At 37.8% G+C, this 26,254-nt stretch overlaps 1 protein-coding gene across 2 annotated transcripts in view; it reads left to right on the plus strand.

Annotated features, from left to right (window-relative positions):
- The first annotated feature begins 266 nt into the window (after positions 1-266).
- Positions 267-26,254, plus strand: part of SOS1 (SOS Ras/Rac guanine nucleotide exchange factor 1) — a 120,776-nt gene continuing 94,788 nt past the window's right edge. For both annotated transcript variants that reach the window (XM_037528187.2, XM_037528188.2), the window contains exon 1: positions 267-374. In XM_037528187.2, the coding sequence (XP_037384084.1) occupies positions 288-374 (87 nt within the window). In that variant the 5' untranslated portion in view covers positions 267-287. The remainder of the gene's footprint in view (positions 375-26,254) is intronic.

Here is a 26,254-nt window from a genome sequence, read left to right on the forward strand (position 1 = left end):
GGCGCGGCGGGCCGGGGAGGGGCCCGGCCCCGGGGCGGCGGTGCGGGATGCCGCCGCCTCCGGGCCGCGTCGGCTCTCCGCGGCGGGCGCCCGTGTCGGGTGGGTGGCCGGGCGCGGGCCTCGTCCCCCCGCCCCCTCTCCGGGGCTAGCCCGGCCGCGCGGCGCCCCGAGGGGGCCGGGCCGTCCGGCGGGGCCGCGGCCCCGATCCGCGCCGCGACTCGCCTTCCCGCGGCCCCCGGGCCCGGCCGCCGCCGCCCGCGCCGGGCCCCGAGGCGCCCGAGGGCACCATGCAGGCGCCGCCGCTGCCGTACGAGTTCTTCAGCGAGGAGAACGCGCCCAAGTGGCGGGGGCTGCTGGTGCCTGCCCTGAAAAAGGTGAGGAGCGCGCGGGACCCCGCTTTCCGGCGGTCACCCCGCGAGGGCGCCGCGCCGGGCCGGGCCGGGGAGGCGGGGCGCGCGCCGGGCGCTCTTTCTTCCCGGCCGCGCCGCGGCTCGGGAGGGCGCGGAGGGCTCCCCGCCGCGCGGCTCGGGGCCGACGTGCCCTCGGGGGCGAGGCCGGGGGGCCCCGGGGGGCTTGTCGGGATCATCCACCCGCGGGGCGGCTCGTTCCTGCCCCCGGAGCCGGGGCGAGGTCGGAGGAGGCGCGCCTGGCGGAGGTCGGAGCAGGCCACGGCGCGCCGCCCTCGGGCGCCCCGGGGCTCGGCGGCCGCGGGTCCTCGGCGCCCGGGAGCTCGTGCAGGGGCCCGGGCGGGCTCCGGCCGCCGCGCGGGCTCGAGTGACCGCAGGGCGCGCTCGCCCGCGGGAGCCCGGCCTGCTCTGTCCTCCTCGGGGATCGCTCTTTATTCCCGCGGATTCCCCCCGCGCCCCGGGGTGACTGGGGTGGAGGTACGTACCCCCGGGGGGGTTCAGATTTTTAGAGAGTCTGAGGATCCTGGTGCTGTCATTCTTTTTATTGATTTAGCATTTTTGACCTTTCTGTGTTTCTCGAATTTTGTCACATCGTTACGGACTGCACAAGCGCTGCTTGTAAGTGTTTTGGTGTCATTAGGGAATGTTGCTACTTTTAATGCAGAAGATACATTGTGACGTAATAAGTAACCAGTACTTTAGAAACTGGTGTGGTGGACTGCACCCCGAGAATTTTTTGTTTTCTTTTTACTTTTCAATATAGAGACTGTGTTCCTTAACAGGATTTCTACATCCCAGTTGCTTGGTGCGCCAAGAATTGCACGCTATCTGGTTAAAATATATTTTAACTCCTCCTGAGAGTTAAGATTATGGTGTACCTTTTGTTCCAAACGTTCATACTTTAAAAAATTATGTTATAAAGGTGTCTGATATTTCTCAGAGACCTGCAACTTTTACTTTCCCTTTTTGCCCTGGTTTTTTCCTCCCTCACTTAGCATCTTCCAGTAGAAACTGTTTGGTTAGAATTTATTTCTATCTTTCAGATATGTTACTTTGCCCATCAAGTGTCTGACTAGTCACAAACATCTTTGTGATACTGTTTTCTAAGAAAATTGAAGAGATCCCATATACCTTATATACTTTGTTCATTAGAAATCCTCTCAGACTCTCATTCTTTTTACTTTTACTTTACCCGCAAACTTGACAGTTTGTAATAAAAAGGGGGAGTAGGAGAGCTCAGTTATGCTAGAAGCAGGTATCCTGACCTAGTGGGTGTGGGGTGGAAAGGCAACAAAAAGCATGTTGAAAACACATACAGATGAACTTGTAAAACAGTATCACTTTTGGATTGTATTACTTAGGGTTATTGTTTACTTTAGGGTTATCTCCCCTAACCCCAGGGATAACCTATTAATTGAAGATCCTATGAAGTAAAGGAAAGAAGATGGTAGAGTTGGCAAACCAGGTCTAACCCCTCTTTGAAATCTGTCCATAGAAGCTTATTGTTGGGCTGTGACAGTGTTGTTTCATTTTTAATGTAACTAATTGCTTGTGTTTTTTAAAATTGAAGCTATTATTTTCCAACCTGAATTTTCAGTTTAAGAGATAGGAAGGTTTCTCAATATTGGGGATGGTAAGTTAAGCAAGGTAGTGAATTGCTAGAGCTGAATAAATGGCTGCCTTCTTTAGGCATGGTATGTATCTCTGATTTACCAGTCTCCACCAGTTCTCTTTGCTTATTTACATAAACCAACTTTGACTTTAAGCAGAGACACTCTTACATGACAGTAGAAATGATGGGAGGAGGTAGATGTATATACAATCTAGTCTATATGTAAAGTTCTTACAGTTCTCATTTAAAGTGCCCACTAATGATGATTCCAAGTTACTCAAGCAGGACTGAAAATGTGTTTCATATCTGTGTGTATCCTTAGTAGCTCAAACCCTACATTTTCACATGCCTGCTAGACATTTTATGTGGATACGTCCATATCTTGAACTCTTCCTTTAGGCTTACCGCATTATTTGCAGATGTGCCCAACTGCAGATGTCTTATCTTGTGTGATGCTCTTTGGACATGCTCTTCTCTTATGGGTTATCCTTTGTCTGGCCTTGTACCACTCATCCTTCTCAACCTCAGCTCTTTTCTCAAATCCTCAGGACTGAGTTGGATAATCTTTGTTTTCTTTTAGCAACTTACCCTAGCACTTAACAGTGAAGATACCATTTATTTGAATATCAGCCCTCACCCCACCTCTCCATTCTTGAAAACAGGAATAATATTTTACTCTCGTTTTAGTCTACAAAATACATTTTGAATGAGTGGGTGAAGAATACCCAAATTAAAACCATCATCTCCTGGAGCCTCTCTGGTGGCGCAAGGAGTTAAATCTTAGCACTGTGAAGCTATCGCCAGTCACTGCAGCATGAGTTCAGTCCCAACCAGGGAGTTAACCTACATGGTGCAGCAGCTCTCTCCTGCTCTCCTGCTGCTCCCCTCAGCAGTGTATTTCAGCCTGTTCTGCTCCCCCCTTTGTTGCTGGTGAATCCTCTCACCTCTGGCACCTTTGGTCTACACCCCAGTTCTCATATGCATAAATATACAAATCTTTAAAACAAACAAATCAACCATCATCTCCTCCTCCACCTACCATTGGAAAAAAAAATCCTCTTGATTAATGGTTTTATTATTTTATTGACTGATTCAAAGCTCTGGAGTCATTTCTGATTTCTGTCTGTATTACTGCCCATTCCTGGGCAGTCTGTAGTTTCATGACCCTTTGGCATGTTCTTTTAATCTGTCCTTGTCTATTTCAACTCAGAGTACTTTTTCCCAGGCTACTGTGATAACCTGAGTGTCACTGTCCCTCCCCTTTCCTTTATCTTTCACATTTCAGAAGTTAATCATGTTTTTCTGAATGTGTCATCCTCTTCTTGTTCAGAACTGTTGAGCTCTTTTGAGGACATAGGAGGAAGTGAGCAGTTTTAGCATGAATTATGGTGGTCAGTGATCAGGCTTCAACCTCCTTTTCTGACTGGATTGCCTACCATAATTTTCATATTCTTTATGCTTCAGCTAGACTGAACTGCTGCTTTTCCTGAACATGCCCAGATTGTCTCGCTGCATTTATCAGTCTAAGTCTTATCTTATTTATTGCGCAAACATATTATGCCTACTACAGACCATTGCCCTCAGCATCAAGGATGAAAAAGTAAATGACATCATATAGAAATAATGAAGTTAGAACATGATGGGAAGTATCAGGATGAGTATGGTGAAGTAATTGTTATAATAGAGAACTTTTTTATATGTTAAACTAAGGAGTTTCAATTTTATCTTGAGGGGATAGAAGTCATTGAGGAATTTTAAATAGGGGCGTAACATTAGGATTTAATTTTAGAAAATTCAAAGTAGAATGGAAAGGAATGAGATGCTAGGAAAGGAGAAAAGTTTTAAAGTTAATTTAGTAGTTCAGCTAGGAGATGGTATGTATTTGAATTAAAGGTGCATTTGAACTGGGATGGAAAATGTGAGAATGAATTTTGAGAGCTGTTTAAAAGGCAGAATTGATAAAATGTAGGAATTTCCTGAGTGAAGAAAGTGGTAAGAGTTGGAAGAGTCTTAAATTTTATTCAAATGGGGCCTCCCTGGTGGCGCAGGCGGTTGAGCCTTGCACTGTGAAGCTGTCCACAGCCTCTGCAGTGTGGGTTCTATCCTGGCCTGCTGGCGAATCTCACATGGCGCAGCAGACCTCTCCTGTCTTGCCTGCTGTTCCCCTCAGCAGTGTATTTTGTCAGTCTGCCTGTTCTGTTCTTTACTCTGTCTCTGGTGGATCCTCTCACCCTCCCGTGCATCTGGCCAGTACCCCGGTTCTTGTATAAGTAAATCTTTAAAAAAATTTTTTTATTCAACTGCCTGTAATCAGGATGATGGAGGATGTAAGAGGAGAAGCCATATAAAATGAATTTTGGACATGTTGATTTAAAAGTTATTTTGGATTATCTAGGTGGACTTGTTGAACTGGCATTTGTTTGTTGGAATCTGGCAAAGCCGATTTGGGATTTCTAGGTGTGTAAGTAAAGCTGTAAGAGTAGATGAAGTCTATGTACATTATACATGAATGCTCATGGCAGCTCTGTTCAGCAAAATTTGGAAACAGCCCAAATGTCCATCAACAAGTGAATGAATAAACAAAATTGTGATATTGTGATGAAAAACTATTTAGTAGTAAAAAGAAATGAAGTATCATTGATATGCATGACAATATGACTGAATCACAAAATTAAGCTGAATGAAAAAAGCCAGATCCGAAAAAGAACATATACTGAAAAATTCTATTTATTTAAAATTTTAGAAAATGCAGCTAATCTACAGTGACAAAAGCAGGTCAGTAGTTGGAGTTATTTGGGTTGGGGGTGGAGGGAGGGGTTATGCTCATTTGTCTTGATCGTGCTAATAGTTTCAGGAATAGATACATATGTCAAAATTTGTTAGGTTACACAGCTCATGTACAATTCATTTTATGTCAATTGTACCTCAATGAAGGCGTGAAAAAAGGTAGATAAAGTCACCCACTGAAAATGATGAAGTAAGACTGAAATAGGGCTGGCATCAGAACTGGGGGAAGAGAGTGGGCAAAAGTATGAAGGGGGAGAGCATGGGAAACAAATAATTAAAGGTGATTAAGAAGGAGTCAAGTAGAAAGAATAAGACCCTAGTGTCTGAGAAGCAGAGAAAGGAAGGCATTTCAAGAAAATTCATTAACTGTGCTAAACTACAGAAAAGTCAAAGAAGGTGTTTGAAAAGTGTTAGATTTGACAGCTAAAGGGTCACTTACGTCCAAGCAATTTCAATGTGAGGGTTGAAGATGGAAGAATATGGGAAAAGAATAGCAAGAGCTGGTGACTTCTTCAGATTATTTTTTCTAGAAGCTTGGAAATCAAGGGGGAAATGATAACTGCTGTGATAAGGAGGGGTTGGTAGGTTGCAGAAGATACTTTTGTTTTTTATTTGAAGGTGATAGAAACTTGTATATGTTAGGAGCCTTTTGACAAGATTTTGTAGAGAATGCTGGTGAAGATACTCAAGGAGGAGTTTAGTTTAGAAACACAAGCAATGGGATTTGCCTTTAACTGTTTGCAAGGTACTATTTTAAATACCTCACCGTATTCTCTAATTTTCACAGAATGCTATTATTGCCTCCATTTTACAAGAGCAAGAGCTTAGATTTGGAAGGGTAATTTGGTTACAGAGTGCATTTTTAAATACTATGTTATGCTACCTCTGCAGGGGTGATGACATCCTTTCTTCTGAGATTGGAGGGAAAGAGATAAAGATGGGCTTGTAGTTTGGGGAGCAGAGTGCATGCTGGGTAACCTGTATTCGTGACCAAGTGAAGGGCAAGATCCTTTGTATAGGAGAGGAAAGAGAAAGAAAGAGTTTAAAGGAAAATAATGAAGTTTAGGAATTGCTGCTACAGAGTGGAGAAGAAACCAACCAGAAAGAAATTGCTGTACCATGTTGAGCGTGGAGAACTTACATTTGGAGTAGCATGCATTGGTCTGGCAGTTGTGATATTTTCATTTCCGGTAAATAGGCAAGATAGTTGGTTGCTGCTTGTTGTAGTAGAGACTAAGGGTAGGGATATTTCAGATGCTAGAGAGATTGTAAAGTTTTAAGAGAAGTCATGGGGATCTAAAGGAAGGCTGTGGAAGAGAAGGATGATGGGAACAGATAGGGGATTATGAGTAGCGATAATGGTAATTACATTTTGAAGCTTTAAGATTCCAGAGATGAAGAAAATGACAAAATTAGAAGCTCTGAAGTTGGTGTATTGAAAGATGGGTTGCATTTATGAATGATGATGAAGTTCTTAGGATTATGGTGTATACAATAGTGGAGAGAACTACTAATCCAGGAAAGGTGAGGAGGACCAGTAACACCTGTAAATTGTTTTAATGAATTAATAATAAATGTGGAAGTCTCCATAATAATATGTAATAACAGCTATAGATGAAATAGGAAAAGCTTGCACTTCATTTTAGAATTTTCCTCTTGATGTTTTTTATCCACTATTCATGAAAAATTTTGAATATACAGAAAAATTGAAAGGATTTCACAGTAAATACTCATATACCCATCACCTACATTCAATAGTTAACATTTTACTGTTTGCTTTATCACATTCTATTCATCACTCATCTATCCATCTTAACATTTTGACATATTTTAATGTAAGTTGCAGACATTAGTATACTTTACCTCCTAAACACTCCAACATGCCTATCGCTACCTAAACTTCAGTATTTGTTTACATTTCCTTTTTTAAATTTTTTTTTTAAAGATTTATTTATTTATGCATACAAGAGCTGGAGTGCAGGCCAGAGATGTGGGGGTTGAGAGGATTCACCAGAGACAGAGTGGGGAACAGAACAGGCAGAATGACTGAAATACTCTGCTGAGGGGAGCAGGGGGTGAGACAGGAGAGGTCTGCTGCACCATGTAGGTTTCTCTCTGGTTGGCTGGGGATCGAACTCATGCTGCAGAGGCTGAGGATTGCGTCATAGTGTGTTGCTTAACCCCTTGCACCACCAGGAAGGCCCTATATTTCCTTTTTTTTTTTTTTTTTTAGGTAAAATTTTTGCATAACACAAATATTAATTGTACCATTTAATGAGCCTTGACAAATTAATACAATCCAAGCCTCTACTGAAAATGTAGAACTTAACCATCACTCCTAAATTTCACTTATGTGCCTTCTCCGTCAGTCTTTACTACCACCTCCCAGAAATAACCACTGTTGTAATCTTTTGTTATTCTGCCATAATCTCACCTGTTCTAGAACATTATATCAATAGAATCATGTAGTACTTTTGAGATTGTGTTTATCAAGAATTTAGTCCTTTTTTCCATTATAGGAATATGTCAAGATTTGTTTATCAGATGGATGGATACCTGGGATGTTTCCAGTTTGGGACTATTCTGATGAAAGTCCCCATAAATGATTTGATACAGTTCTTTTCATAGACATGTTTTCATTTCTCTTGAGTAAACCCAGGAGAAATGGCTCATAGAGTAAGTATCGGTTTAAGTTTATAAAAAACTGCTAAACCTTTTCCCAAAATGGCGGTGCCAGCTTATAGTTCTGCCAATATTATGTGAAAGTTCCAGTTGTTGCCCATCCTTGCCAAAATATGGTGTTATTAGCCTTTGATTTTAGTCATTGTGCTGGATATATAGTATCTTGTTGTGGTTTTAATTTGCATTATTTGATTACTAATGATAATAAACACTTTTTAAAAAAAGATCTATTTATACATGCATGCAAGACCTGGGGTGTAGGCCAGAGATGCTGGAGGGGTGGGGTGGGGTTGTGTTGAGAGGATTCACCAAAGACAGAGAGGGCAGCAGAACTGGCGGATCTACTGAAATACACTGCTGAGGGGAGCAGCAGGTAAGACAGGAGAGGTCTGCTGCACCATATGTGGGTTAGCACCCTGACAGGGGATCGAACTTGTGCTGCAGTGGCTGGTAATAGCTTGGTAATGCTGAGACTTAACCCCTTGCACCACCAAGGAGGCCCAGAAGTGACATTTTAAATGGAAGTGGATGTTAACTGTGTGAGGATGAAGGGGGTATTCCAAAAATTTGTGGTGGCTCAGCATATTAGGAGTAACTGGAGTGTGGGGCTAGATCTTTCTGTCAAATTGCATTTTATCTTGTGAGCACCAGGGAACCACAGGAGGGTTTTGAGAAGGGTATTGGCAATTAAATAGGAGTTTTGAAGGAGTCATTGTGTGCTTTGTAGAAATTGGATTAAATGGCAGGCAAGCAAGTTAGGAGACTTCCAGCAATTCCCAGAGTGATGATGGTCCTCGCTCTAGTGCATTAACTTTGGGAATAGAGAAAGGTGGAGAGATTTGAGAGGTAGGTTGATGGGTTGTATAGTGAGAGAGAGGATTCAAAGCTGATTCTGAATAAGGAGTAATGAAAAGAAATACTGGAAGAGGAGCCTGTTAGGAGGGGAACTTAGAAATCATCAGTACTCTGGGAATGAGAAGGTGTGAGAGATTGTAATAGGAGGAATTTATACTTTGGGAGTAGCCAAGCATGGCAAGAATGAAAGGCATCTTTGTAGGACTGTCCTCATTAATTATAGGTAGGTTCAACTGCAGACTCTGATGATGTTTTTCAAAGTATATTTCAAATGCTGTCTCTACAAGGCCTTTCTCCTTGTCTACAAAGCCATTAGGTGGAATAAATCTTTTAATTTTTTTAGTAATTTATGCCTCATTTTTAACACTTAATGACAGTCTGCACTTTAAAGTTTGTGTCAGTGGCTTTTCCCCTCTATTGGTCGTTACTTGAGGACATGAATGAGGTCCCACTCTTCTTTGTATTTTCTATAATATGTAGTATATTTCTCATGTATAGCAGGTGCTCAGTGCTTTCTTGTTGACTTTCTTGTGATTATGAGTCTGTCCCCTCAAGAATATACTCCTAATTTGTTGGTGGTTTTGTTCAGGTCTTTACCAGTCAGAATGCTTTGGAGTTGTCCTGTTCAGTGTATTCCACTCTAAGATAAGAAAGCAAATACTGGTTTTAGAAATAGTTCTTTTAAAACAGCTAAAAATTTTGAAAAGGGGAGAAGTAAATGTCAAAATGGGATTAAATTTGCAAGAAATTTATTAGGAGAAAAGTGAGGGAAAATGAGGAAGGAGTCAGGGAGAGTGAGATTGTGATGCAAGTCTGACTCCAAGTGAAGGAGAGGGGCTGTGGAAGGAACTCTGGCTGAACGCTCCTTACATTTGCAGTGCGTTCCTGAGGAAAGTTCACCAAGATCTCTGGAGGTTCTTGAGTGAAAGTTGGCCTTTACAGTTATTCCCCGTCTCCTAGAAATAGACCTGCCTTAGTTTGCCTGCCGTGCTTAGTGATTGACTGGCAAGAGCAGGGAGAAGCCTGGCCTCTGCCTCTGCTTATACAGTGGTGGGTGGCAGAGTGGAGCAGCTGGGGCCGCAATCCTTCATGTTCTCTACAGAGCTCTGAGAGGCTCTTTCTCATCGCCAGCCAGTGTCTTCTCTATGGCTATAAATTCCCTGAGTTGGAATAACTGAATTATAGTTTTCCTCTACTTAAAGCGGTTCATTTGGTTTCCCCAAACCCTTACACATTAAAAGCAGATCAGAGTAAGTTCTAAAAGTCAAAGACTTCTCATTGATATTAATAGCACTCAGTTTGCTTGCTTTAATAGTTATAAAATAAAAGTTTGCATTTTATATTCAAGTTTAATACAACAATTACACCTTAAATGTGCATAACCACAAACAGAAAAGACATAAGAAAAAAATGCAAATGATGCCCTTATTGTTACTGTGTGAACTAGTGAATCACAAACATTTCAGGCACTTCAGCAGTATCCTAAGTAGTCTAAGCATTCAGCCATGAAGATGAATACTTTTTTGCATTTCTTTCTTGCTGGACTACCTCAGAATCAAACACAAATCAGTAGAAGAAATTGCACATAAACAAATTCTGGTATCCTCTCATTGGAATTGGGGATAAGGTATACATTGGAGAGAAGTAATTTATAGTACTGATTTTATGGGGGCCTGAATTATTCAGATAATATTTTTAAATTGTAATGGGAAGATGATTTTGAAAAATAGTTTTAATGCTATTTTCCTGTGATTTTTTACTTGTTTGGTTTTATTTACTAAATCTGTTGAGAACTTATTGTATAGCAAGCCATATGGATATATAATTAAAAAATAAAAACATAACTGTTGTTTTTATAAAGTATATTCAGTGATATGAAAAAACACCTTAATCCATCCTTTGCATTAGAGCATCCCAGCTGCAAGTGGGATCAATCCGAATATATAGGAAACAATTTGGTTCAGGATTAAAAATAAATAATGAAACAAATAAGTCTAGAGATTAGGAAAAAACAAGTCGAGCTTTTAATCATCAAACTTTTTGTAATAAGCAAACTTAAATTGCATTTATTCTTTCATAATTCCTGAAACAAACTTCTCCCTTTCTCTACAGAAAAGTTCCATTTTCTATTTTACTTATAACATAAACTATGTGCAAATAAATTGATTTTTTTCATATAGCACAGTAATTTGTAATGGGGTGCACTTACTGACAATTACACTCATAATTGTTTTGTTTAAGGGTTATGATAGGATTCTGATTTCCATTCATATATCTAATATGCCTTTCTCTTAATTTTTTTTTATTGTGGTAAATATATATGACATAAAATTACCCAGTTTATGATTCGTTGCCCTTACCATATTCACAGTGTTGTGCAACCAATCACCACTATTTCCAAATGTTTTCATCACCCCAAACAGAAACTCTGTACATATTAAGCAATAACTCCCTACTTCCTGCATCTCAGCCCCTGATAACCTTTAATTTACTTTCTGTGTGTGTGACTTTGCCTATTCTAGATACTGTGCATAAGTGGCATCACAATATTTGTCCTTTTGTGTCTGACTTCTTTCATTTAGCATAATGTCTTCAAGGTTCATCAGTATTGAACCATGTATCAGAATTTTATTCCATTTTAATGCTGACTAATATTCCACTGTGTGTATATACCATATTTTGTGGTACACATTCATCTGTTGATGGGCCCTTGGGTTGTTTTCCTTATAATTGAAAGTGTACCTTTTGGTGTATTATTAGCTATTTTTGTACACATTTTGTGGTACATATTTATCTGTTGATGGACCCTTGGGTTGTTTCTACCTTCTGGCTATTCTGAATGCTAAAGTGAACATTGATGTGTAAGTATCTATTTGAGGCTTGTTTTTAATTCTTTCAAGTGTAATTGCTGGGTCATTTGGTAATGCTTTTGTTTTTTAAGGAACGGTTACAGTGTTTTCCACAGCAGCCAAACCACTTAGTATTCCACAGCAGCCAAATCAGAGATACAGAGATGCGCTAAGGTTCCAGTCTCTCTACATACTCATCGACACTTTTTTTTTTAAATTGCCATATTAACCGGTGTGAAATGATATATTAACTGGTGTGAAATGATATCTCAGTGGGCTTTAGTTGGTATTTCCCCAACAATTAATACTGTTGAACTTTTTTTTTAAAATGTGCTTCTTGACCATTTGTATATCTTCCTTGGAGAAATGTCTATTCAAATCCATTGCCCATTTTTAAATTAGGTTGTTTATATTTTTGTTGTTGAATGCTAGGTGTTCATTATATATACTCTTGATATTAAATTAAACCCTTATTGGATATACAATTTGTAAATATCTTCTCTCATTCTAACCCAGTCAAAAAGTTGTCTGAAAAAGAAAGTTTCTTGATAATGTCCTTTGCACAAAGGTTTTAGAGTTTGATGAAGTTCAATTTGTCACTTTTTCTTTCATTGTGCTTTTGGTATCATATCTAAGAATTCATTGCCAATTCAAAGTCATGAAGTGCCTTTTTTCTTTCAGGGGAGTTTATGGCTTTAGCTCCTATATTTAGGTCACTGATCTATTTTGGATTAGATTTTGTTTGGTGTGAGATATTGTTTCATTTTTCGTCATGTGGAAATCCAGTTTTTCAGCACTATTTGTTGAAGAGGTTGATCTATTCCCATCTTTCCCCATTGGATATGTTTAACTCCTTTGGCAGAAACCCAAAGGAGTAGATTGTGTAGATTGTTTTGAGTAGGGTTGATAACTTACAATAAAGTCTTCCTACCTTTGAACACAGGATGTTTTCCATTTATTTAGATCTTTTACTTTCTTTAGCAATATTTTATAAGGTGACCAGTCTTTCACCTCCTTGGTTAAATTTATTCCTAAATATTTTATTCATTTAGATTTTATTATTTTAGTTATTAAATGAAATTACATTTCTGATTTCCTTTCTAGTTTGTACATTCCAGGTGTATAAAACACAACTACTTTTTGTGTGCTGATTTTGTTCTGTACTTTGTTGAATTTATTAACTCTGGTTACTGTCTTGTGGATTCTTTGGGATTATGTCATCTATGAATGGAAAGTGTTTTACTTCTTTCATTTCCTTTTTCTTGTCTGATTGCTCTGGCTAGAACTTACAGTACATTTTTCAATAGCAGTAATAAAAGTGTGCATCCTTGTCTTGTTCCTGATCTTAGGGGGAAAGCTTACAGTTTTTCCACCATTAAATATGTTATTAACTGCGGGTTTTTCATAGATACTCTTTAATTTATTGTGGAAATGAGCTTCTATTCCTAGTTTTCCGAGTGTTTTCATAATAAAAGGGTGGTGGATTCATCAAATGCCTTTTCTGGTTAATTGGGTAGTCATGTGTGGTTTTTCCCTTCATTTGATTAATTTGGTACATTATATTGATTCATTTTATGTTGAACTTGTGTGTTCTTGGGAAAGATCCCACTTGGTCAAGGTATATAATCCTTTTAATATGCTATTGGATTCACTTTACCAGTTTTTGTTAAGGATTTTTGTATCTACTGAAGAGATAGTAATTTGAAATTTTATTTGTGATGTCTATCTGCCTTTGGTATCAGAGAAATTGCTGGCTTCACAAAATGAATTAGGAAGTATTCCTTCCTCTTCTGCTTTTTTGGAAGAATTTGAGGGGATTGGTGTCAGTTCTTTGTATGTTTAGTAAAATTCACCCATGAATTCATCTGACGCCAGACTTTATTGGCAAGTTTTTATTACTCACTCTCTCACTACTTTTGTAGGTCTATTGAGATTTTTAATTTTTTAATTTAGTTTGGGTAATATGTATGTTCCTAGGAATTTGCCCATTTATTCCAGGTTACCTAGTTTGTTGGTGTATTTGTTCATAATATTCTCTGATAATCTTTTTTATTTCTGTAAGGTCAATTATAATGTCCCCACTTTCGTTCTGATTTTAGTTATTTATGTATCTTATATTTTATACATTATGGAAGGTTTGCCAATTTTGATTTTTTCCCAAATAAGCAACTTTTGTTTACCTTGATACCCTCTATTGTTTGTGCTGTATTTATCGCTAATCTAATTTTTTCTAGCTCTGAGTTTCATTTATTCTTTTAAAATACCTTGGCATGTAAATTTAGGTTGTGGATTTGAGACCTTGTGTTTAACATAGACTTTTATAGCTATACGTTTTCCTCTGAGCACTGCCTTTACTCTATCTTCCTTTATGGTAAGATTTTATTCTATTTATTTTGTGTAGAAGAACTGGGGTGTAGGCCAGCAGTGCGGGGGTGAGAGGATTCACCAGAGTGAGGAGCAGAACAGGCAGATCTACTGAAGTACACTGCTGAGGGGAGCAGCAGACAAAACGGGAGAGGTCTGCTCTGCTGTGTGTTAGCTCCCTGGCTGGGGATTGAACTCAGGCCATTGAGATGATAGTGCTGAGACTTAACCCAAAGGCCACCAGGAAGGTGTCAATTTCCTCCTTTTATTGGAGAGTTTAATCCAGTTAATTTTAAAGTAATGACTGATGGAAGGATTTTTGATGCTTCCTGTATGTTTTTTCTGTAAGTCTTTCCCCCTCTAAGTTGATTCATTGTCGTAAACCATTTTGATTCCCTTCTCATCTCCTTTTGTCTGTAATTTTTAGATACTTTCCTTGTAGTTATCATGGGGATTACCTTTAATACCCTAAATTTATAACAATCTAGTTTGAATTGAAATCCACTTAATTTCAGTAGCATACAAAAGTTCCCTTCCTGTTGGACTTAGTATCCCTTTATGTTGTTGTCCTCACAAATTACACCTTTATACATTTTGTATTCAGTACCATGGATTTGTAATTATTTTTTATGTACTTGTCTGTTAAATTCTATATATAAGATATGAGTTACAGAGCAATATACAATAATGATAGCTCTTATATTTGCCAATATATTTACCTTTACTGGAGAGCTTAATTTCTTCATATGACTTAGAAGTTGCTGTTTAGTATTCTTTCATTCCAACCTGAAGGCCTATCTTTGGCATTTCTTGTAGGACAGGTCTAATGGTAATGAACTCCCTAAGTTTTTGTTTACCTGGGAACATCTTAATTTGTATCTCATTTTGATTCTGAATTCTTGCCAGATAAATTCTTGGTTGACACTTTATTTCTTTCACCACTTAAATATGCCATTCTCCTGTGTTCTGCCTCCATGGTTTCTAATGATAAATGAACTGCTAATCTTGTACTTCAGGAGTTGCTTCTGTCTTAGCTTTCAAGATTCTCTCTGTCTTTTGATGAAGACAGTTTGGTTTTAAAGTGGTTTGATGTCAGTCTATTGGAATTTATTTATCCTACTTAGATTTTGTTGAACTTTTTTTACATGTAGGTTTGTATATTCCCTCAAGTTGGAGGATTTTTTTCAGCCATTCTTTTTTTAAACACTATTTTGGTTTCTTTTTCTCTTTCTGAGACTCCCACAATACATGTTTTGGTATGCTTGCTCTTATCCCACAGATCCCTTAAGTTCTGTTCACTTCTGTTGTTTTTTTTACTTCTTTGAACATATTCAAGTCAGTTGTCTCAAAGTTTTTATCTAGTTAGTCTGGTGCCTGGACTTCTTCAGGGACAGTTTCTGTCAATTAATTTTGTTCCTTTGATTGGGCCATACTTTCCTAATTTTTTGGTATGCTTTGTGATTATTATTTTATTTTCAGAATTTCTTCTATTTATTTTCTATTATATATATTTTTCATTTTTGCAAGGAGACTAATTATAATAAAGTAAAAATAAAAATCAACAAGCTTTGTGATTATTTTTATTAAACCAGACATTTGAATATTGTAATGTGGTCATTCTTTAAATCATATTTTAACAGAGATTCCTTGTGCTCCAGGGGCTTAAAAGCCAACCAAACAACAGAAAACCTCTCCCAAGTCTACAGATTGGCTCTGTGCTGGGGCACTCCAAAACACTGAAAATTGCCAGTGGGACATAACATTAACAATTATTGTAAACTCATTTGCTTCTGAGATTTGTCTATTGTGTTATGTAACAAAGAAAGTAATTTGTGTTTGATTCAAATTAACTGTTGGGACTCCCTAGTGGCACGAGGGTTTTAAGTCTCAGCACTATCAAGCTATCCACAGCCACTGCAGCTCGAGTTTGATCCCCAGCCAGGAAGCTAACCTACATGGCACAGCAGCCCTCTCCTATCTTGCCCGCTGCTTCCCTAAGCAGTGTATTTCAGTACATCTACCTGTTCAGCTCTCTACTCTGTCTTTGGTGAATCCTCTTACCCCACACCTCTGGCCTATACCCCAGTTCTCATATGCATAAATAAATAAAAAATAAATCTTAAAAAAAAAAAGATAAAATAAAATTCATTGTCTTAGTATTTGGTTTTAAAAGTTCTTTGATAACAAGTAGTCCTTAATGAGAATAGGTGCTTTCAGAATCTGTTTCCCAGATTTCATTGGCAAATCCAATTAAATTTAATAGATATTTGTTGAAGCACTTCTACATTCAAAATCTTGTAATTGGCTTCATAGAAGAGTGAAGGAATGACTGAGTCAAATTTTGAATTCAGATAATTACTTTATGGTAATATAATACTATGAAAAGACAATTTCAAAAACAGATATGATTCAAAGAGCTTGCATAGTAAATATCTTAAAAAATATAATGCAGGGCTTCCCCGGTGGCGCAGCGGTTGAGCGCTGGGCTGCGGAGCTGCCCGCAGCCTCTGCAGCACTGGTTCGATTCCCAGCCGCCGGGCGAGGGTCCCACATGGCGCACAGGCTTTTCCTGCCGCGCGCACGCTGCTCCCCTCAGCAGTGTACTTCGTCAGTCTGCCTGTTCTGCTCCCTGCTCTGGCTCTGGTGAATTCTCTTACCCTTCCATGCTTCTGACTGTACCCAGTGTTTGTATAAATAAGTAAATAAAAAATATATATAATGCATACAAATGTGTAAAATTTTAAAATCACAGGGGGAATGATTGAATTAGCTATACTATAGATATATTTTCATATATAAAATAACTTTAGGGACCTAAGGCAAGGGTAAGAGGAAGTTCTAAGCATGTGTAGACACATCTCTTACATTTCTTAAACATTTTCATTTTTTAAAGTAAAATTCTCTGAACTTCTTCTGAAAATACTTTAAATTAGCAAATATTTGGGTTTTTTTTAAAGATTTATTCATTTTTTTTAAAAAAGAGTTATTTATTTATTTATTTATAAATAACGGCACTGGGTATAGTCAGAAGTGCAGGAGGGTGAGAGAATTCGCCAGAGCCAGAGCCGGGAGCAGAACAAGCAGATGGACTGAAGTACACTGCTGAAGGGAGCAGTGGGCGGCAGGAGAGGTCTGTCATGCCATGTGGGATTCTAGCAGGCCAGCGGGGATCAAACCCGCACTGCAGAGGCTGCAGATAGCTTCATAGCGCAGCGCTTAACCCGCTGTGCCACCGGGGAGGCCCCAGCAAATATTTGTTTATAAAATCACAAATACCCCAGAACAATTTACAGGTTATTTTATATTAGTTTATTTAGAGTGCCTTTCTCATTATTTGTAAACAGGAATCGCATTTGGCCATGAGAGATTGAGAGACTTACTGGGTGGCAAGGGGTACAATGGATAATTTAATCCCATGTTGTGTTTGTTGCTGGGAGCAAGGCTTTGTGGAGGTGAGCCATTTAGGACTGTTTGACAAAAGTAAGAGAAGATAGAAAATAAGGAGGAAGATAAGACATTGGTATAAAAGATATTTACATAGGACCTCCCCTGGTGGCGCAGCGGTTGAGCACTGGGCTGCGAGTCTGCCCGCAGCCTCTGCAGCGCTGGTTCATTCCGCGGCTGCTTGTGAGGTTCCCACCAAAAAAAAAAAAAAAAAAGAAGATATTTACATAGAAATTTTACCTTATATGTTGGCAAGGGAACATAATGTCCTTACTATTTTCTTTTGTCTTTTTTTTTGAAGTAGTGTTTCCTACTTTCCAATACTAGAATTTAGGCTGCTACTTTAATAAAAGCATGTTTACAGTATAATTCATTGAAAAAGACCTTTCTGAGATCCTGAGGATTTAATCTCCATTTATGACATTACTTCAATGAGAAAATGTGTTCTTAGAATCAAATAAATAGTACTCTCTAGGTTTAGCAATCAGTTTATGAGTTTGAGGTAATTTGAAAAGATAACTTCTATTAAGTCTTAACAAATTCATCAATGTTTACTAAGCCATAGTATCAAGTTCTTGAACTCACTTCATCTTTATTTTGGTTATTTTTTCAAATATCCATTATATTTAAATTTTTTTCATTTAATTAATGTACTTTTTCAAGTGTGAATAATGACAAATGTAAAAACTTCTATATTTATATTTAAATTTTTAACTATAAGTTATTTTGATTTAATTTAGATCACATGTTCACAAAATTCAAATTTGGAAAAGATATATAATAGCCATCTTTCATCCCAATCCTTGGCCACACTCTTCTTACATTCTACCCAGGGCCAACTGATGAACTTGTTTCTGATGTAGAGATTTTTCTGTGATAAACTTGTGTGTGTGTGTGTTCTTTGTGCACCCTCATCCTTCTCCTCCCCCCCTTTATAATGCATTTTAGCAAGCATAGCAGTTCTATAGTTGTATGATATTGTTTCCTTGTACTGTAGTTTAACTAGTCTTCTCGTGAAAAACTTTGAGATTATTTTGTCTTTTAAGTATTATTGTATTGAAAACTTTGTGTATATATATATGTCTTATCTCATATGTGTGAAATATTCATTTCTTTTGCCTATTTTCTAATTAGAATTGTTTGTACTTTGACTGTTGAGAGAGGTCTTCATATATTGTAGATACTACTCCTTGGTTGGGTATGTGGCTGGAAAATATTTTGTTTCACTCCTTAGAATCTTTACATCTACTTTAAAGGGTCTTTCTCGAAACAAAAGTTTTAAATTTTGATGAAGTCCAGTTAGTCTTTTCCTTTTATGGTTTGGTGTCAAGTCTAAGTAGTCTTTAATTTTTCATGGATCCTGAAAATGTCCTTCTATATTTTTTCCTGAAAGCTTTATATTTCTACATTTACATTTAAGTCCATGATACATTTTGAATCATTTTTAGTGTAAGTTGTGAGACTTATGTTAAAGTTCATTTTCTTGCCTATGAATAAATATCTGGTTGTTCCAGCACCATATTTCAAATTCGTAATAAAATATCTTACCAAGATTTGAATTCAATGGAATTTTCTTATGGCTGTATTTTAAGTTATCAGTGCTAAGTTAATATTTACCAATTTATTGGGTCAAATTAGCATTTTACCTGAGGCATTTTAAAACTTTACAAGGTGGGAAAAGTATGAGTAACCAGAAGTACTTTAAAATCTATGAGTCAGTTTTGTTTAGCTTTGCTTTTTAAGGAGCTTTGTCTTTTTTGTTTGTTTTTAAAGATTTATTTTTGCATACAAGAGCTGGGATGTAGGCCACAGGTGCAGAGGTGAGGGATGCAACAGAGACAGAGTGGGGAGCAGAACAGATGGATTGACTGAAATACACTACTGAGGGGAGCAGTGGGCAAAACAAGAGAGATCTGCTGTGCCATGTGGGTGGGCTCCCTGGCCACGGATCTAATTTGTGCTGCAGATAGCTTCATAGTGCTGAGACTTAACCCCTTGGGCCACCAGGGAGGCCTTAGGAGCTTTGTTTTCTTTTGAGAGTCCTCTTAAAATATTGAGGTTGAACAACTCTGAAGTTGGCAAAATATATACATTAAAGTTCTCTTATTTATACCTTATTAATAATTTACTGTTATGGGCCTCTCGGGTGGTGCAAGGGGTTAAGCACCACACTATGAAGCAATTCGCAGCCTCTGCAGCACGAGTTCGATTCCCGGCCAACCAGAAAGCAACCCACATGGCGCAGAGACCTCTCCTGACTCGCCCACTGCTCCCCTCAGCAGTGTACTTCGGTCAATCTGCCTGTTCTATTCCCCACTGTGTCTCTGGTGAATTCTCTCACTTCCCCCTGCCCTGCCCCCCACACCTCTGGCCTGTACCCGAGCTCTTGTATGCATGAATAAATAAATTTAAAAAAAAAACACTGTTATTTATACCTTACTCTAGTAGATTTAATGTATAGAGTGAATTCTACTTTTAGAATGATTAAAGTACCAATATATTACAGAATTTATTTTATTCTCCTACCATTAAGTAACTCCTAATTTCTTCATGTCGTCACCACTGTGGAACAAAAAAAATCATGTATAAACCAAAACAAAACATTTCTTCTGTGGTTTCATCCTTAGAATTTCAGTATAAAATGCTTTTAAGCAATTAATAGTACTGATCTGTTTTAAGTGGATGCTTTGTTACGGCAAAAATACTGTATTAAAAAGCGTAAAAGTTTCCAATGGTCAACATTTAATAGCCAATATTCTGGTTACTGTAAGCATGTTCATAATGGTTTTTTTAGTTTTCCTAAGAAAAGAATTAAAAGATGGAGACCTTCCTTGTTGCTTACTTTGGGGTGACTCCTGTTTCTTTTTAAAGTAGTAACAACCAGTATTCAAATAATTAAAATAATACAGGGGAATACAAAATAAAGGTGAAAATTTCATTCTTCCATCCCATCCCCAGAATCCACATAACCTGTTATTTTAGACTTCAGAATCTTTGTCCTTGTCAGTAATAAATTCTTCTCCCTTTCTTTTTTTTTTTTTTAAAGATTTATTTATTTATGCATATAAGAACTGGGGTCCAGAGGTGTGGAGGGTGAGCGGATTCACCAAAGACAGCGGGGAGCAGAACAGGCAGATTGACTGAAAACACTGATGAGGGAAGAAGCGGGCGAGACAGGAGAGGTCTGCTGTGCCATGTGGGTATCTCCCTGGCGGCTGGGGATCGAACTTGTGCTGCAGAGGCTGCAATAGCTTCATAGTGCTGTGCTTAACCCCTTGCACCACCAGGGAGGCCCTCTTCTCCCTTTCTAAGATAGAAGTTGTTCTTAAAAACAACCTCAATGACAACAAAAAACCCATATAGCCAAAATATTAGCAGATCACACAAAATATTTTTTTAATTCCTTTTTTGGGCTGAGAGTATAATTAGGCTGCCTACTGTGAGTATCTCTGGGAAAGCCCTCAGTTATGTGCAGCAGGTAATTAAAGCAAGAAATTAGTTGAGCATTTTATGGAGACATAATTAACTGTTTTTTAAAAGTACATTTTAAAATACATCCTTATATTCCTAATGTACATGTTTCTTTGTCAGAAGTTTGACATTTGGAACATATTTTGGTAATTTCTAAGCAAATATAGTTCATAAAGATTTAGGATGAGTGCCCAAGATGCTGTCAAGATTCATATAATGCTATATATAATAAAGTTGTTTTCTATATTTGCTAATTGTTCGGCATACTAATGAAACCGCTCTTGCAGTTAATATAGAGATGTATTTTTCTTTATATTTTCATGGTCTTAGTATGCAGTAAGTCCTCACTTAACATTTTTTGCAGTTTATTGGAAACTGCCACTTTAAGTGAAATGACATATAATGAAACCAATTTTATTGCAGGTTAGTTGATAGAAGCAAGATTTAAGTTACTAAGGCATATTTCTGGCCACAAAAATATCGCGAAATTCCTAAATGAAGACCCAAAGCATATCTAGCATTAAACAATAATTAGTAGTCAATCATCCAATCCTTTTCCAATATGCTTATTCCATCTCAGGTTTGCAGCCTATCTGGAGTTCTGGACACAAGGCAGAAAACAACCCTGGATAGTACACCATTCCACTGAGGGTGCACTCACACAAATGCCCACACTCAGTCACACTGGGACAGTTTTGACATGCCAGTGAACCTAGTGTTCACATCTTTGGGATGTGGGAGGAAACTAGAGTACCTGGAAAAAACCCATGAAGACGTGAAGAGAAGGTAAACTAGTTACCCTGGCTGGGGATTGATTTTTTTCTTTTTCTCATGCTAGTTGTAAGAAACATTAGTTGAGAGTCTCCTATATTCACAGGCTTGTGCAACCATCACTATAGTCAATTATCAATCATTTTCATTGCATCAAGAAGAAATCCCATCTCTTTCAGTTTTCACCCCAAGACTCCCAGCCTGGGACAACAATTAATCTACTTCTTGTCTTTATTGATTTGTTTTCTATTCTATATATAAATGAAAAAGTATAATAGAGGGATTTCTTGTGTGACTGAATTCTTTCACTTAGCAAAATGTTTTTAAGGCTTATCTATATTGTGGCATATATTAGTACTTCATTCCTTTTTATAGTCAAATAATAGTCTATTACATGGGTTTTTTTATACTATGAGTATTTGGGTTATTTCCACCTTTTACTGTTAAGAATAATGATGTTGGGCCTCCCCGGTGGCGCAGCGGTTGAGCGCTGGGTTGCGAAGCTGCCCGCGGCCTCTGCGGCGCCGGTTCGATCCCCGGCTGCTCCCCGGCCACCAGAGGAGGGTCCCACATGGTGCGCAGACCTCTCCTGCCGCCCGCTGCTCCCCTCAGCAGTGTACTTCGGTCCTTCTGCCTGGTCTGCTCCCCGCTCTGGCTCTGGTGAATTCTCTCACCCTCCCGCGCTTCTGACTGTACCCAGTGCATGTATAAACAAAACAAACAAACAAACCAGCAAACAAATAAATAAAGCATGCCTCTATAAAAAAAAAAAAAAAAAAAAAAAAAAAAGAATAATGATGTTACAAACATTTGTTTACAAGCTTTTATGTGTACATAATATTTTCATTTCTCTTGGAATGGAATTGTTGGTGCATATTGTAACTGTATTCAAGTTTTTGAGAAATAGCCAGGCTATATGAAAGTTTCAATTTCTTCATGTCTTCACCAACGCTTGTTATTATTACTTTGATTCTAGCCACCCTAATAGGTATGAAGTGATATATCTCATTGTGATTTTTATTTCCATTTCCCTTGTAAGAAATTGTGTTGACATGCAATTTGCAGCAACTTGGATGGAGCTGGAAGGGATCATGCTCAGCGAAATAAGCCAAAAAGAAAAAGAAAAACACTGGATGGTCTTCACTCATAGCAGGAATCTAGAAAATCTAAATAAGGGACCAGGAAAAAGAATAACTATAAGAAAGAAAAAATCAAAATCAACAAACTATGAACCAGAGACACACTATGGGAGGGGCCAGGATAAGTAGGGATTGGGGTCAAAATAAGGGGGTTGCAATTGTATGGGGAATATAAAAATAAAATTTTAAAAAATATATGAGATACACACAAAAAATAATAAAATAATCTTCCTATTGGTTAAAAAAAAAGAAATTGTGTTGAACATCTTGTCATATGTATATTGGTCATGTGTATATCATCTTTGGAGAAATGTCTATTCAGATTCTTTGCCCATTTGTTAACTGGGTTATTTATCTTTCTGTTGTTGAGTTCTAAGAGTTCTTTATATATTATGAATAGAAGTTTCTGTGTGAATTGTAAATATTTACTCCCATTATGTGAACCAGAGCATATTATGATATAATATTGTGTTTAATGAAGAATGGATAAATTAAAGCTTATAAAAACTTAATTTTTAGTAAGTAAAAATGTTCAGTCCTTAAATGTTGTCATCATGGGTTAATCATTAATGTTGCCTCAGTTAACTTGAAGCTATCATGCTTAATCAGTTGTTCTCAAATTTTATTAAGTATCAGAATCACCAGAGGGCTTGTTAAAACATACTTTGTTGGGCCCCAGAGTTTCTTAGAATTTCAGAAGGTCCTGGTTGGAGGCATAAGAACTTAAATTTCTAGCAAGTGATGCTGATGCTGCTGGTTCCTGAACCTCTGGTTTAATGATTCCTAGGAACTGTCATAAAGTACCAGAGAAATACTGATAAGTAGGAGCTTCTAGCCAATAAAAATAAAATTCAGGTTTACACTCTGTATTTCATACCTAATTTGCAAATGTCTGCATGAAATTTCTTCTAATAGTTATGTTAAGTAGGTCAATTGGTTTCTTTCAAAACTCCTACATAAAGTATACTTTTTTCTATAGTATTGTCTCCTTTCAGAACTTCATCAATATCATAAAATTTTTAAAAATCCAATAATGAAAGGACGTTAGATATTATCTTTACAGATTTTCCATTTCATTCCTCCATCCCCTCCTCCAAACCAAGATTAGTCAAATAAGTCACTTAGTCCAAAATCATATAGCTGATTAGTGGTAGGTTTAGTTCTTATTTGGATTTATTTCTAGTAATTGTTTGACAAAAAGTAAAAATTTATTTCAGTTAATTTATATTATATTGACTTTAAGATCTCCTTGGTAACTTAGAGAAAAAGCTTAATAATAACTAAAATAACTTTATATTTGTTTCTGTTCTAGCTTGTATTTTATATATGCCAAAAAATATAAGAACTTAGCCTGAAAGATAATTATGTTTAATATAGCTGTCTTGTTTTTGTTTAGATTTTTTTCTCTCTCCCTCCCCCCCAATTACTGAAGTTAAATTGGCAAAGTATATAGCATATATTTATGGTATGTAACATGTTTACATAATAGATATATGTATATAGAAATGACTGCAGTCAAGTCAATCAGCATATCCATCACCTCACAAAGTTATTTTTTGATGTGGCATATGAACACTTTAGATCTTGTCTTAGCAAATTTCAAATATGTGTACAATACGGTATTGACTATAATTATGACATTGTACATTAGCTTTCCGGAATTTATTCACCCTGCATATTTGAAACCTTGTACACTTTGTCCAACATCTCCCCTTATAGATATCTCCTCTCTTCTTTAAGTGTATAAACAAGAAGATAGATGTTAAAAATGTGTGTTAATCAGATATGGGGCAGATTTCTAGGAATAAACTCTTGTAAAATTAAGTACAATGTGCAAGTTAATTATTTCTTGGAATCATCTTTTACCTTTTAGAAAACTAGAGGGAGTGATGAGGAAGAAGCATGTAATAGTGAAAGTGTAAGCCTGCCTACTCCCTCCCACTCCCCCACACATTTTAAACTCCTTAGCCAAGACTGCTTAAGGGGAAAAACAGCCTTACTTTCACCAGTTTATATTATAGGCTAGTAGATGTTCACTTTAATAATTACAGAAACATTGGAATTTTTTTATTTAGTCCTTCATTTTAATAATTAAGCGTGGTTTTTTAAAAAATCTAAGTGAGATGATCTGTGTGTGTGTTTGCGTAGCCAAATATATGTTGCTCTTCATGAACGTGTAACTTCTCAGGCTCTGACTGTAAATGCATAAAAAATATTATTACACACTAAAAAATAGATTGTGACTTATAAAATTATTTCATAATTGCCCTTGGTCATCTCATGCTTGCACTTATGTATAACCAATGGCCTATTCTGTAATAGTGCTAAAATATTTTTTCTGCTTCACTCTTAAAACTCCCAATGCTTCTCTATCTTTAAGCAGTGGCACAGCTCTATTTATATATTTATATATATATATATTTATTTATTATTTATTTATAAAAGATTTCTTTGTTTTTACACAATAACTGAGGTATACAGGTCAGAGGCACGGGAGGGTGAGAGGATTCACCAGAGACAGAGTGGGAAGCAGAACAGGCAGATGGACTAAAGTACACACTGCTGAGGGGAGCAGCGGGCGGCAGGAGAAGTCTGCTGTGCAATGTGGGAATCTCCATGGCTGGCCGGGAATCGAACCCCTGCAGCAGAGACTGCAGACAGCTTCACAGTGCAGTGCTCCACCTGCTGCGCCACTGGGGAGGCCTCCACAACTCTATTTTATATCAATCTCAAATTTTGTGAAACTGGAATAATTTTTTGGGGGGAAGCAAGTCTTACTATGAAGGTGTCAGGGTTAGTGTGCTTTCACTTTTTTATTTTTGCCTAGAGTAGGAATACTGAAGTGTTCATCTCAAGTAAATAAGTAATCAGTTTTCTCACCAACAAAATAGGTTTATTCAGAAACAATAACAAAAGGCAATTTGGAAAGTGCTGTCTAATGGTGAAACAAGAGTATAATTCCCCAGAAGAAAGAAAAGTTCTTTTATAGACCTTAGTGGGTTTGTTATAAATGGAAAAGTCCACTGGAGAAAACTAGAACTTGGAAGTGTCATTGAGTCTTGAGCAACTTGAGGGTTAGGAGTGCAAACCCCCCCTCAGTTAAAAATCTGCATATGCCTTTTGATTCCCCCCCAATTTACAGATAACCTGCTGTTGACTGGAAACTTTACTGATAAATGTTAATTAACACATATTTTATATGTTACATGTATTACATACTGTGTTCTACAATAAAGCAAGCTAGAGAAAAGTAAATGTTAAAATCAAAAGGAAGAGAAAATATATTTACAGTTCTGTCCTGTACAATACCGTAAGTTAATATCTAGTTATGAGAAAATCTGTATATAAAGTTGTCCATGCAGTTCAAATAGTGACTTTTTATTTGTTGGAATATGGCATTCATTCACTGGCTGAGCTGTTATTGGACAATGAGTAGCTTCCCCTTCTACCAAGCAGGCAGCCAAAGTAGCATCAGTGCTGGTCAGAATGCAAGGCATGTCTCTTCTGGTTGGATTCTGTAGTGTGCTCTCAGTGTGCCTGAGCTCACACTTTCTTCTAACTTCTTGAGGTTTCTATATATTAATTTTGACATTAGAAATTCACTTATACCCCAGACTCAGGAAGGGGGTGTTGCTTCACTAATTGAAATATAAACTTTTGAATGTACCCTCAAAACTTTGGCACCTGAGAGCCTCGGGAACTTGCCTCTTCCTAACTCAACCTCTCATCTCTGAGTTGAGGCTTTTCTGCTTGCCTAATCAGTAGTGTGTCTTTTTCCAAGGACGACTTTTTAGCCTTTTCAACTCCACCCATATTCTAGCCTTCCTGTAGTTTCTCAAGATCTTTAGATATTTTCAGGTGTCTGAGGCAATG

This window comes from Talpa occidentalis, unplaced genomic scaffold (assembly GCF_014898055.3).
Source record: "Talpa occidentalis isolate TD23 unplaced genomic scaffold, MPIMG_talOcc4v2.1 talOcc4.5, whole genome shotgun sequence".
NCBI lineage: Eukaryota > Metazoa > Chordata > Mammalia > Eulipotyphla > Talpidae > Talpa > Talpa occidentalis.